This window comes from Nanorana parkeri, unplaced genomic scaffold, assembly GCF_000935625.1.
Source record: "Nanorana parkeri isolate BGI_ZX_2015 unplaced genomic scaffold, ASM93562v1 scaffold1040, whole genome shotgun sequence".
Taxonomy (NCBI): domain Eukaryota; kingdom Metazoa; phylum Chordata; class Amphibia; order Anura; family Dicroglossidae; genus Nanorana; species Nanorana parkeri.
The window spans coordinates 27,206-42,706 of NW_017307308.1; the positions used below are offsets into that span (position 1 = coordinate 27,206).

The 15,501-nt window shown below is 43.9% G+C and overlaps 1 protein-coding gene across 1 annotated transcript in view; it reads right to left on the minus strand.

Moving 5' to 3' along the window:
• Positions 1 to 699: 699 nt before the first annotated feature.
• Positions 700 to 15,501, minus strand: part of LOC108796016 (kinesin-like protein KIF6) — a 109,928-nt gene continuing 95,126 nt past the window's right edge. Inside the window, exons 14-17 of the mRNA XM_018567382.1 lie at positions 15,203 to 15,305; positions 5,408 to 5,467; positions 4,995 to 5,121; positions 700 to 849 (exon numbers count right to left, since the gene is read on the minus strand). Coding sequence (XP_018422884.1) covers positions 700 to 849; positions 4,995 to 5,121; positions 5,408 to 5,467; positions 15,203 to 15,305 — 440 coding nt within the window. The remainder of the gene's footprint in view (positions 850 to 4,994; positions 5,122 to 5,407; positions 5,468 to 15,202; positions 15,306 to 15,501) is intronic.

A 15,501-nucleotide genomic window follows, 5' to 3' on the forward strand; every position in this document is an offset into this window, starting at 1 on the left:
TATCTCGGCTTTTTCTTCTCCAACGTGGAAGAGTGCCTTACTGAACCAATACCTTTATTTATTATTGTGTCCACATGCATTTTTCAACCATTAGCTGAATGCAGTCATATATATGTTTGTTCGTGTTTTGATATATATTTTTTGATATGTGTGCTTTTTAATATATTTAAAATAAATATACTTTTATCAATATTTGCTGTATACTTTGAAAGAATGGTGGAATCCCCTATCGGGAAAAATTGTATCTTTTGCTAGTATATAGAAGCAGGGGACCCTCCATTTAACCTTCCTCTCCCGTTTTGTATGTTCTATAAAATCAGCAATCCTTTTAAACAGATACACCTTGTAGTCATCTGCTTGATCTTCGCATTTATTGATGGTTTACCAAGTTGAGCTGCATAAAAGTGAACCTATAGGTTGTCTGTATGGCATATGGGAGAGTACAGCACACCTCCAGGTATTCAAAATGGGCACCAATTAATTTTAAATCCTATCTCCAGGCAACATTCTCCTTCCCTGTCTCAACCGTCTTCAGGACATTTGCTCACCTAACTCGTTGGTTTGTGTTTCTTGGCATGCTGTTCAGCCTGAGAGGACCCTGCTACTGGCCAGCCAGTAACAGGTGCCCATATGACCTAGGCAGCAGCGTGGGCACCCAAAGAAGTTCCCTCTCCCCAGCTCACTGGCTGCCGTATCTATTCAAACAAAGATTTTCAGAGCGACTCCTTTGATCAGCTGATCGAGGGATACCGGCTGAAAGACTGCCGACAGCTGCACCCACTGTGGAAATTTCTTGAGCAGCAGGCCGAAATTTGCACAGTGTATGGCTTTGTGTGCTTTCAAATTCATCTGAAGAAATAATGTCACCAGCACACCACAGTGGTAATTAAGCAATAGTCCGTTTAATGACACATTGACATTCAATGCAAGTGCTTTCGGGGCCTCAGGGGGTTCCCTTCATCAGGCTCAGAATGACACAACACTGAAAAACCATCAACTTTAACATCTCGTTTGCGCGCCGTTGGTGCTTCTGATTTGACTCAGGTTTGTGGCTTTTGAATCTCTTATGGCGGGAATGGGCTCAGTGATGACACTGCCTCTATGGGAGGGGTCTGCTTGTTACACACAGTTTGATGTCGATTTAAAGTTGATGGTTTTTCAGTGTTGTGTCATTCTGAGCCTGATGAAGGGGACCCCCTGAGGCCCCGAAAGCACTTGCATTGAATGGCAATGTGTCATTAAACGGACTATTGCTTAATTACCACTGTGGTGTGCTGGTGACATTATTTCTTCATTTGTACTATTCACGGTGCCGTCCGTGGTCACTACAAGCACCCACCCGTCTGCACGGGTCTCTTGGATGTTCCGGTAAGGAGTGCAGCAAGACCTCTGGTTCTTAATATTGTCTTTCAAATTCATCAACTTGCATTTAACATCAGTTTGAGATGCTTTGAGATAATTTACAGCTCAATGACAAGGGCATTTGACCTGCAGTTGGCCTCCTTCTGACATTCATTTGACTTCTTAAACTGCATCAGTCTGCTTCAATCTGCTTTCCCATCCCATAGACTTGTATGGAAAGAGAAGCAGCTCTGGCATGATAAAAAGCCTGTAGACACAGGTGCTCACTCTGGCTCATGGCAGACTCTACTGAAATGTAAATCCACTAAGCGATCATGAACAGGGCTGATAATCTGTAGAAAGATAAAGAGAGGCCAAGTTTCTACAGCCAGGACGGATATTTAGGGAAATATGATCTTTCTGTATTAATATTTAACAATATTTAATGCCCTCATCTCTTCTCCTGCAGTGCCTTCCATCGCACCCAGTCTCATGGAATGTTTATCCCGGCACTGCATCCCGCTAAAACCTTCTGGAATGAATTTTCACTAAATAAATCAAGACAACTCAAACATGGAAAAGAAAGGCCAGTGCTGGATTCCATCCAATGGTCCTGCAGATATTCCCAGCAATATTACTTTAATACTGGTAATAAGCATTCAGCGGTGAGGACAGGAAGGGATTCCGCGTTGTCTGGTACTGTATACAGACGTCTGAGAAAAATTCACAGGAATGGTGGCCAGGCTGAGGCTGGATATTGTGAATCATCGCGGTGAACAAAGCTGTGAAATTGTCAGTATTGTGTATATTAGATTATGTGCTGATATGGAGAGCAGGCACTGGGATTGCGCATACTGCTGTGTATAGGCTATTAGAATCACTGCTGACATATCCATGACCTGGAAACTGACTCGTGAAATCCTGTGAATTTTTCTTTTCTGTAATAAATATCTCCAAATGTTTAACGGTAATATATTGCGCTTTTGTACATATTTTCCTTCTTTCTATAAACACCGGTTTGCCATAAAATTATGACCAACCACCTAACATTGAGTAGATCCCCTTTTGCCACCAAAACAGCCCGGACCCGTTGAGGCATAGACTCAACTAGAACTCTGAAGGTGTGCTGTGGTATCTGGCACCCAGCTGTCAGCAGCAGATCATTTAAGTCCTGTAAGTGGCAAGGGGGGGCCTCCTTCACTCCCATATGCATCAGTGAGCCTTGGTCGCCCATGACCCTGTAGCCGGTTGACTGGTTTTCCTTTCTTGGACCACGTTTGGTAGGTCGTGACCACTGCAGACCGTGAAAATCCCACAAGAGCTGCAGTTTTGAAGTTGCTCTGATCCAGTCGTCTAGACATCACAGTTTCGTCCAAATCAAAGTCACTCAAATCTTAACACTTGCCCATTTTTTCTGCTTCCAACTCATCAACTTCAAGGAAAAACTGTTACCGTATATACTCGAGTATAAGCCGTCCCGAATATAAGCCGAGGTACCATTTCCCATTTAAGTTGCTTTGATTTGCCTTTTAGTTGCTCAAGGTGTTGCAGTGAGCTACATCTGAGTCGCATCAAGCTGCTTCAAGTTTTTTCACACTTATATTAACTTGAATGAGGAAGAGAAACAGCTTAGTTGTATATGACAGTGATACGGCATCATATGACAACAAACCACTAATGTTACAAGAGTTGCACTGATGCACATTTCCCTATGTTCTGCACCTTGAGAAGTCCACCTAGACTCAGGCACATGACTCATGAATCTCACTGTAATTCCAAGATTTAGCGAAGGGTTAAGCTACCACATCTGCAGTGGTAATGAATCTTATAGGGCCACTGGGAACTAGAATAACCGTGGAGCGAGATCTATTGCTGTTTGTAGGGTAGAAGACATCATCTTTACATGTTCAAGTCCACAAACAATAATTGCAATTTACAAATTAGATTCTCAAATGAGAATCCAAAAGAAAGATAGAGACTTACTTAGAAATGTCACATTTCTGTCTGTTTATATAGAATAGGTCTAATTAATTGGAATCTAATTAAACAAAACCATGTCAATGAACTGGTCCTGGCATCAACGTTTGTTGAGTAATAGGATTCCAGGCCAGCTGGCTGCACAACAGAGGGCGCTTCGTTTCATCTCAAGAAAAGAAGAAAACTCCCAAATTCAACTAATAATAGCTGTGTTTAATGAAAACGGGATACTAAGAATCACCTGCCACAACCCAGCAAGCTGTGAAAGATGTACGAAACTTAGAGCTATGCCCACCTAAAACTGACTATTTCAGATTGTGTCTGGATTGATTATACTCCTTAAAATATAAGTGCACTTATCCAACAGGCCCCTTTAAGCTGACGTCACTGTCCCCTCCCTCCCCGTGAATACTTACCGAGTTCCATCAGGCCTGGCGTCGGTTGTTTGTTTGCATCCTGCAATGGACGTCTTCTTCTCCTGCCTGCACCTTTGCAGTAAATCCCCATTGACTTCCATGGGGCACGTCTACCTCCATCTCCCGCATAGGAGACAAGCCCTATAGAATCCATAAGGATCTCTGCACCGGTGCGGCCAGGAGAAGGAGATGTCTGACACAGGATGTCAAAAAACATTAAAAGAGAACTATGGGGTAACCTTTTAATCCCTTAATTAGTTCTCTAGAGTCATGGGAGGACATAAACTAACAACCGCCCGTGACCCAGGGCTCAGTATATAGTGAGCTATAGCGAGCTATATACTGAGAGCGCCACAGCCGGGGACGGATCCCGACAATACTGTCAAGATCCACCCAGCTGGCTGATTAACCGCGGGCTCTGCCTATCTAGAGGCAGAGCCAGCTGTGCCCGCCCCCTCCCCTGTCCGTTCCTCCAGTCAGCGCTGGAGGATCGGAAAGGGGAGGGGGGATCCCTGTGGGGAGTGGTGACTGCCAGTCACGGCTCTCAGCAGGGAGATGATCGGGAAGTGAGCGAGTGACGGTATATGTTCGCTCACTTCCCGATCAATAGAGCCGACCTGTGACAGTTTCAATGACACATGCCGGCTCTAACTATGAGGATGAGTGTAAATCACTTGCCTCATAGTTCTCCCTTAAGTAAGTTCTAACATGGTAAAAGTATCTTAACAGTGTACTGTAACATGGCGGATGTCCATAACAGTCCCCTGTAACTTGGCAGCTGTTTGTATCTAGCTTTTCTGACAACTCAGCCGTAAATAGGATTAAAGCAGTAGTCTCTTGCAATCTGCATTCACACAGCAGCAGTCTCTAGTGTGAAACCTGGCAGAAGTTTATAACAGTTTCTTGCAATCTGTAAACTTCAACAGTGAGTTGCTGAGATAAATCATGCGCAAATAGACTCAAAACACTTTAAGCACAGGTCCCATGGTTAGGTAAAGCAGAAAGGTTTCGAATGAGATCGCATATTGTGAATAGGATGACACAATAATGGTCAGTTTTGATAAAATTAATAGCAACGACTATACAGTATTTATAGACATGGTCAAAATACAAACACAGAAGAGATTGCCCTGGATTTTAAGGAGGAAAACAATTATCAAATCAAACTTACAATAAAATAACTTGATCAAGGAATATCACCAGGTAATGTCCCAATGGAACATCAGGTCACACCAACAGGATGCTGACAAACCCTCTCACCAAGTAGCAAGCAATAGGAAAGATGTGAGCAGGGATATCAATCCTTGACGTGAACCACACAAGGACCATAGGGTGTAAACGTACAAACATGTCCCCAAAGGTAGTAAAAGAGGAAAAGACTAGAACCCTGGAAAAAAAAGGAGAACCTCCACTAGCATGTTTCCGGGGCCCATGCCCCTTCATGAGATTGGAGGTTGAGGTATTGAACAAGTAGCCATAAACAGGCAAGCCACAGATCGCGACACATAAAGGAAACTGAGCTGAATGACAGCAAGTGCTCACCCAAACATGCTGTTTCTGTGTTGTACTCATATAATGTACACAGACATCCTTCTAGTCTTGTACAGAGCAGTGCAACGTAAGGTGCCATTCATAATCTACAAACCCCAAATTCCCGCTAAGAAGACAGGTACTCACTGATTCTGTTCCTCACATTATTCACTTCTTCACCCAATGATTTGGCTTCTGCAAACCTAATTTAAAAAAAAAAAACAATGACATTTAATATAATTAATGACAGAGCACACATGCTGCAGAAAGAAAACTGGAGAAACATGTTAAATACAAAGATACAGCACTGGTTTGCATTGAGGTAAGAGACCTTTTTGAAGGTTCTGCTATGCTGCAGGCACACTGTGCAAAAACGTCCTCTTTAAATACACTGCCTGGCCAAAAAAAGTCACACGCTCTAATATTTCTTTGGACGGCCTTAAGCTTTGATTATGGCACATATCCTCTGTGGCGTGGTTTTTTGTTTTTGTTTTTTAAACCAAATTTTATTTGATTTTTTCCATATAAAACTCCAAAAGAAAATAAAACAAATATACTATCAGCAGGTTACATAAAGGTGCATATCCATATCTATTATACATCATACATGTAAGATGCGTCAGGGTATATGTGCTGCCCGCTCTCCTGTTAATCAACTGCATATCAGGTACAAACACCGTGGAATTGTTGGATCTGTTAGGAGCTAAAGCTGGACCGAGTATCTGGCAGGTAGGAAGTAAGCTAATCCTGCGCCAGTCGCAGACTAACATGGTTTTGATAAGCTTAGGTAATGTCACTACAAGGATTTCTTTCCACAGTTGTAATGATTTTTCACCAAGATCTTGTAGTGATGATGGGAGAGTCGGACCTCTGTGTAAAGTCTTCCCCAGCACATCCCAAAGATTCTCAATGGAGTTAAGGTCTGGATTCTGTGGTGGCCAATCCACAGAATCTAGGGGGACTTTCCTAATCCAATTGACGCCAACACAGGGGCACCATTTCCCCAACTGAATGTGTCAATATATCTTCCACTGTCACCAACACTATTCATCATACTGACATCAACAATGGGGCACTAATCCCCAACTGACACCAACAATGGGGCACTATCCCTCCCGCCGACACCAATGATGGGGCACTATTTCTCCACTGACACCAACAATGGGGTACTATCCCTCCCACTTAAACCAATGATGGGGCACTATTCCTCCACTGACACTAATGATGGGGCACTATTCCTCCACTGAAACCAACAATGGGGTATTATCCCTCTCACTGAAACCAATGATGGGGCACTATTCCTCCACTGAAACCAACAATGGGGTATTATCCCTCCCACTGAAACCAATGATGGGGCACTATTCCTCCACTGAAACCAACAATGGGGTATTATCCCTCCCACTGAAACCAACATTGGGGCACCATTCCACCCACTGAAACAAATAACGAGCACCATTCCTCTCACGGACACCGGGGCATTTTTTACTCTCACTGACCCAGGGGCATTTACTCTCACTGATCTCCAATGCAAGGGAATTTTTTCACTTCTACTGGTCACAGTCCACCCCTTCAACAGGCTGATAAACAGTAGGCTGGCCCTTTGTTTAAAAATTTGAGAATCCCTGGCTTAGTTCTTTGCTGAAAGCACCTTGTTGTTTGAACACAGCTCCATTACTCATCCCAATGACATATGCCAGGGGATGGCTCACTCCAAAGTTTTAATCAGAACAAGCGAGTACCCCGACTCTGCTATCTCTTTAGCTAATAGTGCTCTAGGAATCCTTTGTCATGAATTAATTGTTTATGTGTAAAACACATATATCACTTTAAAACAGAACCCAAGTTAAAAAAAAAGGGGTTAATTTAAAATTGCAAGGTAGAAAGAGTTGAAGTGGCTGGGAATAGCGGACACATGAATCATCCTTAGTTTTTAGAGCAACACATCAGAATAAACACTGTGGGCTCTCTGTTTAACCACTCACTGCAATTAGTCAAACCACCTAGTGAGACTGCTAAGAGGCAGAAACCAGAGACAGTACAGGAGGGTGGCATGTCCTTTAGGATCTTCTACAGCACCACTTGTGGTTTCTCCATATCCTATGTCTGGCACAGTAAGCCTTCAAAGAGTATGACTGGAGGGCATGCAGGCCCGAAGCAGCCTTGGATTATATGGCACCCTGTGGAAACTCTAAGTGTATTGCCCCCGCAGCGAAAACAGGGGTTCCAGCTCACTTTCAAGATTCTTACTGCTACCATGATTAACATCGAGCCTTTATTGTAGATTCCTACAGCAGTCAGTTACATTGTATATCGTGTGTACTATTTCATACACTCAAGAGGTTTGGAGCAGCTCCCAATATATCTTCTCTACCCAAGACCCCATAACTTAAAGCATATATACCCAACAGCTAAAATTAAATACTTGAAGCTTACTAATCCTTAAATGCGGTGGTTGCATTAGTTTTCTGTTTTTAAAGTGACCCTAAACTCAAGAAATAACCCTTAAAAATAAATTCACGTACCATAACTATGAACAACAATGTCTCTCATTTATGTATCGCTCGGCTGTAGATCCTCAAATCCATCTACATCTGCTGGTCCAACCAACACTACTCTAGCCACAGGTTGACAATGCTGCTGCCCAAGGGTGGCTCCAGTGCTCCTCTATAGGGTGAAGCCACCCTGAGACAGGAAGTGTGTTATTGGCAGGATCACCCGGTGAAAAGAAAAAAAAAAAAGCCTGAAAACTAATGCAGCCACCACATTTAAGGATTGGTAAGCTGCAATATATTACATTTTTGTTTTGGGGTTTAGATACACTTTAGGTAGAACAGGAAAGAACTACAGAACAATGAGAAGCTTCTGTGTTGGAAGCAATGGATGAGTAACACTAATTGGCCTTCCTCTTTCCAGCAATCCAGGGTCATTCCTTGCCACATTCCTCGTCCACATGAAATGGATTGTATTAAATGTGATCCCGTAATTACCCTGCAGGAAAGCAACGCTTATTTTTATAGGGTTACATCATGGTGGTTTGTAGCCTTCTGACATCTGCTAAGTTAATAAACAATAATTTATTAAACATTCACAAAGAAATGTTATATAAAAGCTGTTGTAATGCTGAGCTCGTCAGTTTAAAGGGTCAGGCCGCGCAGCATTTATATTTTAGTCCAACGCAGAGTCCGGTGTGCTAAGTCTCCCGTTGGTCTCTTATATCTCTATAGGACCCCGATGGTGAGATAAATCTGGTACAGTTCCTGTCTCTGTTCTTGCTGATCCCAGAGTGATGGATTGTTCCTGATCACTTTGGGGTGTCCCTACCTCATAATAAAATATATGAAAAGTCCGGCAGGGACAGAGGGAACCCCAATGTACCCAAGTTCGGCAGGCGCATAAAGCTTAACTCCGGCTTTCCCTTCAGTTGCACCGCCTCCTCTCCTGGACTGAAATTGCTGTGAGCTTCTCTAGGCAGGACCAATAGTCAAAATCTAAATGTAGTCCTTGTGTACTTTGCAGTCTTATCTCAAGTACTGTTATCAGTCCTGCCCAGTTCAGCTCTGTCTGCTATCAGTCCTGCCTAGTTCAGCTCTCTGTTATCAGTCCTGCCTAGTTCTACTCTGTCTGCTATCAGCCCTGCCTAGTTCAGCTCTCTGTTATCAGTCCTGCCTAGTTCTACTCTGTCTGCTATCAGCCCTGCCTAGTTCAGCTCTCTGTTATCAGTCCTGCCTAGTTCTACTCTGTCTGCTATCAGCCCTGCCTAGTTCAGCTCTCTGTTATCAGTCCTGCCTAGTTCTACTCTGTCTGCTATCAGCCCTGCCTAGTTCAGCTCTCTGTTATCAGTCCTGCCTAGTTCTACTCTGTCTGCTATCAGCCCTGCCTAGTTCAGCTCTCTGTTATCAGTCCTGCCTAGTTCTACTCTGTCTGCTATCAGCCCTGCCTAGTTCAGCTCTCTGTTATCAGTCCTGCCTAGTTCTACTCTGTCTGCTATCAGCCCTGCCTAGTTCAGCTCTCTGTTATCAGTCCTGCCTAGTTCTACTCTGTCTGCTATCAGCCCTGCCTAGTTCAGCTCTCTGTTATCAGTCCTGCCTAGTTCTACTCTGTCTGCTATCAGCCCTGCCTAGTTCAGCTCTCTGTTATCAGTCCTGCCTAGTTCTACTCTGTCTGCTATCAGCCCTGCCTAGTTCAGCTCTCTGTTATCAGTCCTGCCTAGTTCTACTCTGTCTGCTATCAGCCCTGCCTAGTTCAGCTCTCTGTTATCAGTCCTGCCTAGTTCTACTCTGTCTGCTATCAGCCCTGCCTAGTTCAGCTCTCTGTTATCAGTCCTGCCTAGTTCTACTCTGTCTGCTATCAGCCCTGCCTAGTTCAGCTCTCTGTTATCAGTCCTGCCTAGTTCTACTCTGTCTGCTATCAGCCCTGCCTAGTTCAGCTCTCTGTTATCAGTCCTGCCTAGTTCTACTCTGTCTGCTATCAGCCCTGCCTAGTTCAGCTCTCTGTTATCAGTCCTGCCTAGTTCTACTCTGTCTGCTATCAGCCCTGCCTAGTTCAGCTCTCTGTTATCAGTCCTGCCTAGTTCTACTCTGTCTGCTATCAGCCCTGCCTAGTTCAGCTCTCTGTTATCAGTCCTGCCTAGTTCTACTCTGTCTGCTATCAGCCCTGCCTAGTTCAGCTCTCTGTTATCAGTCCTGCCTAGTTCTACTCTGTCTGCTATCAGCCCTGCCTAGTTCAGCTCTCTGTTATCAGTCCTGCCTAGTTCTACTCTGTCTGCTATCAGCCCTGCCTAGTTCAGCTCTCTGTTATCAGTCCTGCCTAGTTCTACTCTGTCTGCTATCAGCCCTGCCTAGTTCAGCTCTCTGTTATCAGTCCTGCCTAGTTCTACTCTGTCTGCTATCAGCCCTGCCTAGTTCAGCTCTCTGTTATCAGTCCTGCCTAGTTCTACTCTGTCTGCTATCAGCCCTGCCTAGTTCAGCTCTCTGTTATCAGTCCTGCCTAGTTCTACTCTGTCTGCTATCAGCCCTGCCTAGTTCAGCTCTCTGTTATCAGTCCTGCCTAGTTCTACTCTGTCTGCTATCAGCCCTGCCTAGTTCAGCTCTCTGTTATCAGTCCTGCCTAGTTCTACTCTGTCTGCTATCAGCCCTGCCTAGTTCAGCTCTCTGTTATCAGTCCTGCCTAGTTCACCTCTGTCTGTTATCAGTCATGCCTAGTTCAGCTCTGTATGATATCAATCCTGCCTATTTCAGCTCTGTCTGATATCAGTCCTGCCTATTTCAGCTCTGTCTGTTATCAGTCATGCCTAGTTCAGCTCTCTGTTGTCAGTCCTGCCTAGTTCACCTCTGTCTGTTATCAGTCATGCCTAGTTCAGCTCTCTGTTATCAGTCCTGCCTAGTTCAGCTCCGTCTGTTATCAGTCATGCCTAGTTCACCTCTGTCTGTTATCAGTCATGCCTAGTTCAGCTCTGTCTGATATCAATCCTGCCTAGTTCAGCTGTGTCTGATATCAGTCCTGCCTAGTTCACCTCTGTCTGTTATCAGTCCTGCCTATTTCAGCTCTGTCTGTTATCAGTCCTGCCTAGTTCACCTCTGTCTGTTATCAATCCTGCCTAGTTCAGCTCTGTCTGCTATCAATCCTGCCTAGTTCAGCTCTGTCTGTTATCAGTCCTGCCTAGTTCAGCTCTGTCTGATATCAATCCTGCCTAGTTCAGCTCTGTCTGTTATCAGCCCTGCCTAGTTCAGCTCTCTGTTGTCAGTCCTGCCTAGCTCAGCTCTGTCTGTTATCAGTCCTGCCTAGTTCAGCTCTGTCTGTTATCAGTCATGCCTAGTTCAGCTCTGTCTGTTATCAGTCCTGCCTAGTTCAGCTCTGTCTGCTATTAGCTCTGCCTAGTTCAGCTCTGTTTGTTACCAGCCCTGCCTAGTTCAGCTCTGAAATACAGAAGCCTCCATGTTATGGAGATGTGAAGAGGGGGATATGTTGTGTAGTCCTAACCCACTTTCTGTCAACGATACAGTATAATGTGTGAGTGTTATCGCTCTAGGACACTAAGTGTGTTACTAGCAGTCTTACCACATAACAATAAAAGGGGAAAAAAAGAAGAAAGAAAACTAAAGCAGTCACCAAATCTAAGGACTGGTAAGCTGAAATATATAGCATTTTTATTGTTGGGTTTAAATACCCTTTGTTTGCACCACTCAAATTTTTACAAAATCCAAAAATCGGCAGGCCTGGCAGCTACCACCCAATATAGCGGCAGACCCAAAAACTCAGAGGGCACTTTATATGGACATAGAGAAGAACAGTGATGACTACCACTTTATCTGTGGTTTTTATATTAGCTGTGACAGCAGCTATAAAATGCTTTTTTTCTCCTTTCGAAGGAAAGCCAAACCATCATTGATATTCTTTTATAACTCCTAAAATGTCCCAGCCAATTATCTGGGTAAATAGTGTTTCAAATATGTCATAAAGGAAGCCACAAAGCACGCTTTACCCCAGGTGAGGGTGTGAGTCAGAGGCTGTCGGGTCACACCATCACGCCATGTCATGGCTGCCTCCCATGGAGCGGAATGGTCTTCTTGTATGCTCTCATTTAGGGAACCGTGCCGTGACTAAGCGTTCCTACAGAGCAGCTTCTATGAGTCGGACAATGCAGACCCCCAGCCTTTCCTTTAATGTCCCACCAAAAGGTATGAACACAACATCCGGTGGTCTCCGTGATCTACTACACACACTCATTTCTGAGGAATAAGAGTTCACATTTGGTTGTATGAGGCATTTCATACAACAAGGTCACTGATGATCGAATGGGTTCTTTTAAGACCGGAAACCAACCCACAATAGAACAAAGGATTTTTCTGCGTCCTGGAGTAAAGTGCCCAACAATTCTAAATTTGCTAACCGTGCAAGCCTCTCAGTGTTTAATGAACATTTCAGAAGACTTCTCCATTCACGACTATGGTGAAATCTGTTTAGCTAAGCTGAGATATAAAGGTGCTAATGGCATAGGAAGAGGATACCCTTTGTAACGTGTATTTCTTCCTTCATTGGTGGCAGAGAGTTAAGATAAGCCATGCACATAGTCCCCGCAAAGCAGCCGTTTAGACTTCCCAAAACCCTGGAGTGGCCCATGTATAGTACAGGCAGTCCCCGAGCTACAAACATCCGACCTACATACGACCCCTACTTACAAACGGAGAGCAGGGGATCCCGGGCTGCAGCCAAAGTATACCGCGCAGCATTCCAGTAGTTGTAGTTGCAACTAGTGTTGCACAGATACCAAGTACAGTACTCGGTACAAGTACGAGTAGCGATACTTTTGAGCTCCAAGACTACACTAGAGAAAAATGTAAAAGTTAAGAGGCAGCTGTCATTTGTAGGGAGCACACGGAGCTTCTGGGATTTGTACATCTCTGTTTTAATGTATGATTTTGTTTTTATAAATATAAATAAAGGGATGCACAGATACCAGTTTTGCGAGTACGAGTACTGATACATTTTTGTTTATTGTCATGTGACAGTTTTTCTAAAACAATACAGACTAATGATTTCAGGACAGTGGTAGAGGGCCAGAGCCCGGTCCCAGCTGCAACCCTGGTAGTTCTCATGAAAATGCCAAGTATCGGCACTGGTACTCGAAAAATATCTGTGCATCCCTAGTTGCAACCGTGCTCGTGCCGATGAGGAGTGCCCGCCTTTTTGGGCCTGGTTTGTAGTACTGTACGTACATTACAGGAAGTTGGCTCTTGTTAGACGTGTCCTTGAGACAACAGGAAGTGAGAGGAAATCTACCCCTAGGAAGGGAAATTCACTCCTGTAAGAGTTATCATGGGGAAAAAGTGTCTCCACTGAAGCTTTATCACCAATCCTTGTTTCCACAACAACCCACAATTTTCAAATTCCACAGGGACAGAAAGTGAGGTAAAATCTTCTGAACAGGGGCACACACAGCAAAACAAACGTTACGGGGGGTTAACCCTTCCTTATGCTATCCAAAACAAAAACAAAAAATGTTGGCTGGAGTTACACTTAAAAAATGTACCTGTTCCAACTTACATACAAATTCAACTTAAGAGCAAACCTACAGTCCCTATCTCGTTCATAACCCGGGGAATGCCTGTAATCATCAAAAGCAGAGAACGCACCTCCATTCAGTCTGTTTATTAAAATTAAAAGCTATAAAACAAAATGTGTAAGATAGTAATATTTATATTGTATATATAAAACTGCCCACTGTCCCACCAAAGCAGTGCGGCTGATACAACAGACAAAATAACAGCTAACCTCTGACAAACATGGTGATGTCACCAAGACCACACTGGACTTCCTCAGGGGCTCCAAAAACAGTTTGCATGGGAAAGCTTTAGACCCATGGCTCACAGGTGATCCTGCCACTGGTGACATCTTGCAAATGAGGTGCAGCTGACCTTTGACCCAATGGTTGACTTCACTTGAAATACTGTAGAACAGGGGTAGCCAAACTCCAGCCCTCCAGCTGTGGTGAAACTACAAATCCCATGATGCATCACTCCCCGGTAGTCATGTCTGTGAGAATCATGCAATGCCTCATGGGATGTGTAGTTCCACCACAGCTGGAGGACCGGAGTTTGGCTACCCCTGCTGTAGAATTTTGATGACTAGTGGCAGCAAAGCAGTGACATCTCTCTGGTTCACCCGACTCGAATACACCAAGGGGCCACATTATTGGAGCTGGAAATTTAGGTTTGGTGCAGTGCCTATGAGAGTTGAGGGTGCTGGGTATGGCCGGAGGGTATGGGATGTTAGGTGTGGGGTATTTATAAAAATTGGGAATATAGGTTTACTGCATTATCTATGAGAATTGGGGATTGAAGGAAGGTATAGGATGTTAAATGCGGGGGATGTATACACATTAGGGATATAGGTTTGGTGAAGTGGCTATGAGAATTGGGGATGGAAGGAAGGTATAGGATGTTAGGTGCGGGGGATGTATACACATTAGGGATATAGGTTTGGTGAAGTGGCTATGAGAATTGGGGATGGAAGGAAGGTATAGGATGTTAGGTGCGGGGGATGTGTACACATTAGGGATATAGGTTTGGTGAAGTGGCTATGAGAGTTGGAGGTACTGGGTACGGGAGGAGGTTAGAGTAAGGTAAGCGTGGGGGATTAATGCAGACTGAAGATGTTAGATGTGGCACAGAGGGTATGAGAGTTGGAGGTATTAGGTACAGCAGAAGATTATGGGATGTTGGCTTTGGGGGAATTATATAGATTAGAGTTGTTAGTTGCGGTAAGGTTGATGAGGTTGAGCGCCAGCTACCCTGATTCATAGCAATGCAGCGCATTAGTGTTAAGCTGCACCATTGCAAGGTGCAACACAAACAGTTCAAAGGGGGAGCTATAGGCGAGCAGGTGTACGTAAAACAGTTATATGCCAAAGTTTGAGCACCCTGCTTAATTTCTGTTTTGAGAACATGACCCCTTTAGGGAAAACTTTGAAGATTACTATTATTTCTGTTTTAAAGCATAATTATTATTTTTTTGTGTGAATTTTATTACTTTCAATGAATTAAAATCTGCAATAGTGGAGTGTGGCTGTGTGGCCGCCAATGGTAGAAGCCTCCAACTGTTCTCTACTCCGTTATAATATAATAAAAGGCATCATGTGACTTATTTTTAATCACATTTTTCTGAAAATCTGTAGTTAGATGTCATGTCACCTTTTATATAAATAAATATGGTTTTGTTTTTTTTATACACAGAAAAAGAATGCAATGGCAGCCGACATAAATGTTAAAGCAAAAGCACGATATGGATGGACCCACAACAACCAATCCCAACACTTTTACTGAACTCCATGCAGTAGGATGAATCCTGCTTGGTTAGTACAGGTTCTTATACGTTGCTTTCAGCTTATTAAATGATCCTGGAAACTGGAAAGTAACCCCAGCAGAACCAGGAGATGTTACCTTTGCTTCAGGAGAGCTTTGTTGTCTTCGATGCCGACTCTGTCCGCATAATCTCGCTTGAAGATTTCAAATGCTTCTTGGCGGCCCAAAGACATTTTCTCCCCTGCGGACACAGACACAGCCAGATGGATGTTAGTTTGCACGGGCCATACACTGTACACCATTTACATAGAATGCTGCTGTGTGTACAAGTTAGGGGCATTTTGGAGGATTAAAGATGACAAAAGTGCAGTCTTAAAAAAAAAAATGGAATCTGTTTGTTTGTGTCTGCACTTTGTTATTGGACGAATTGTTTGCCT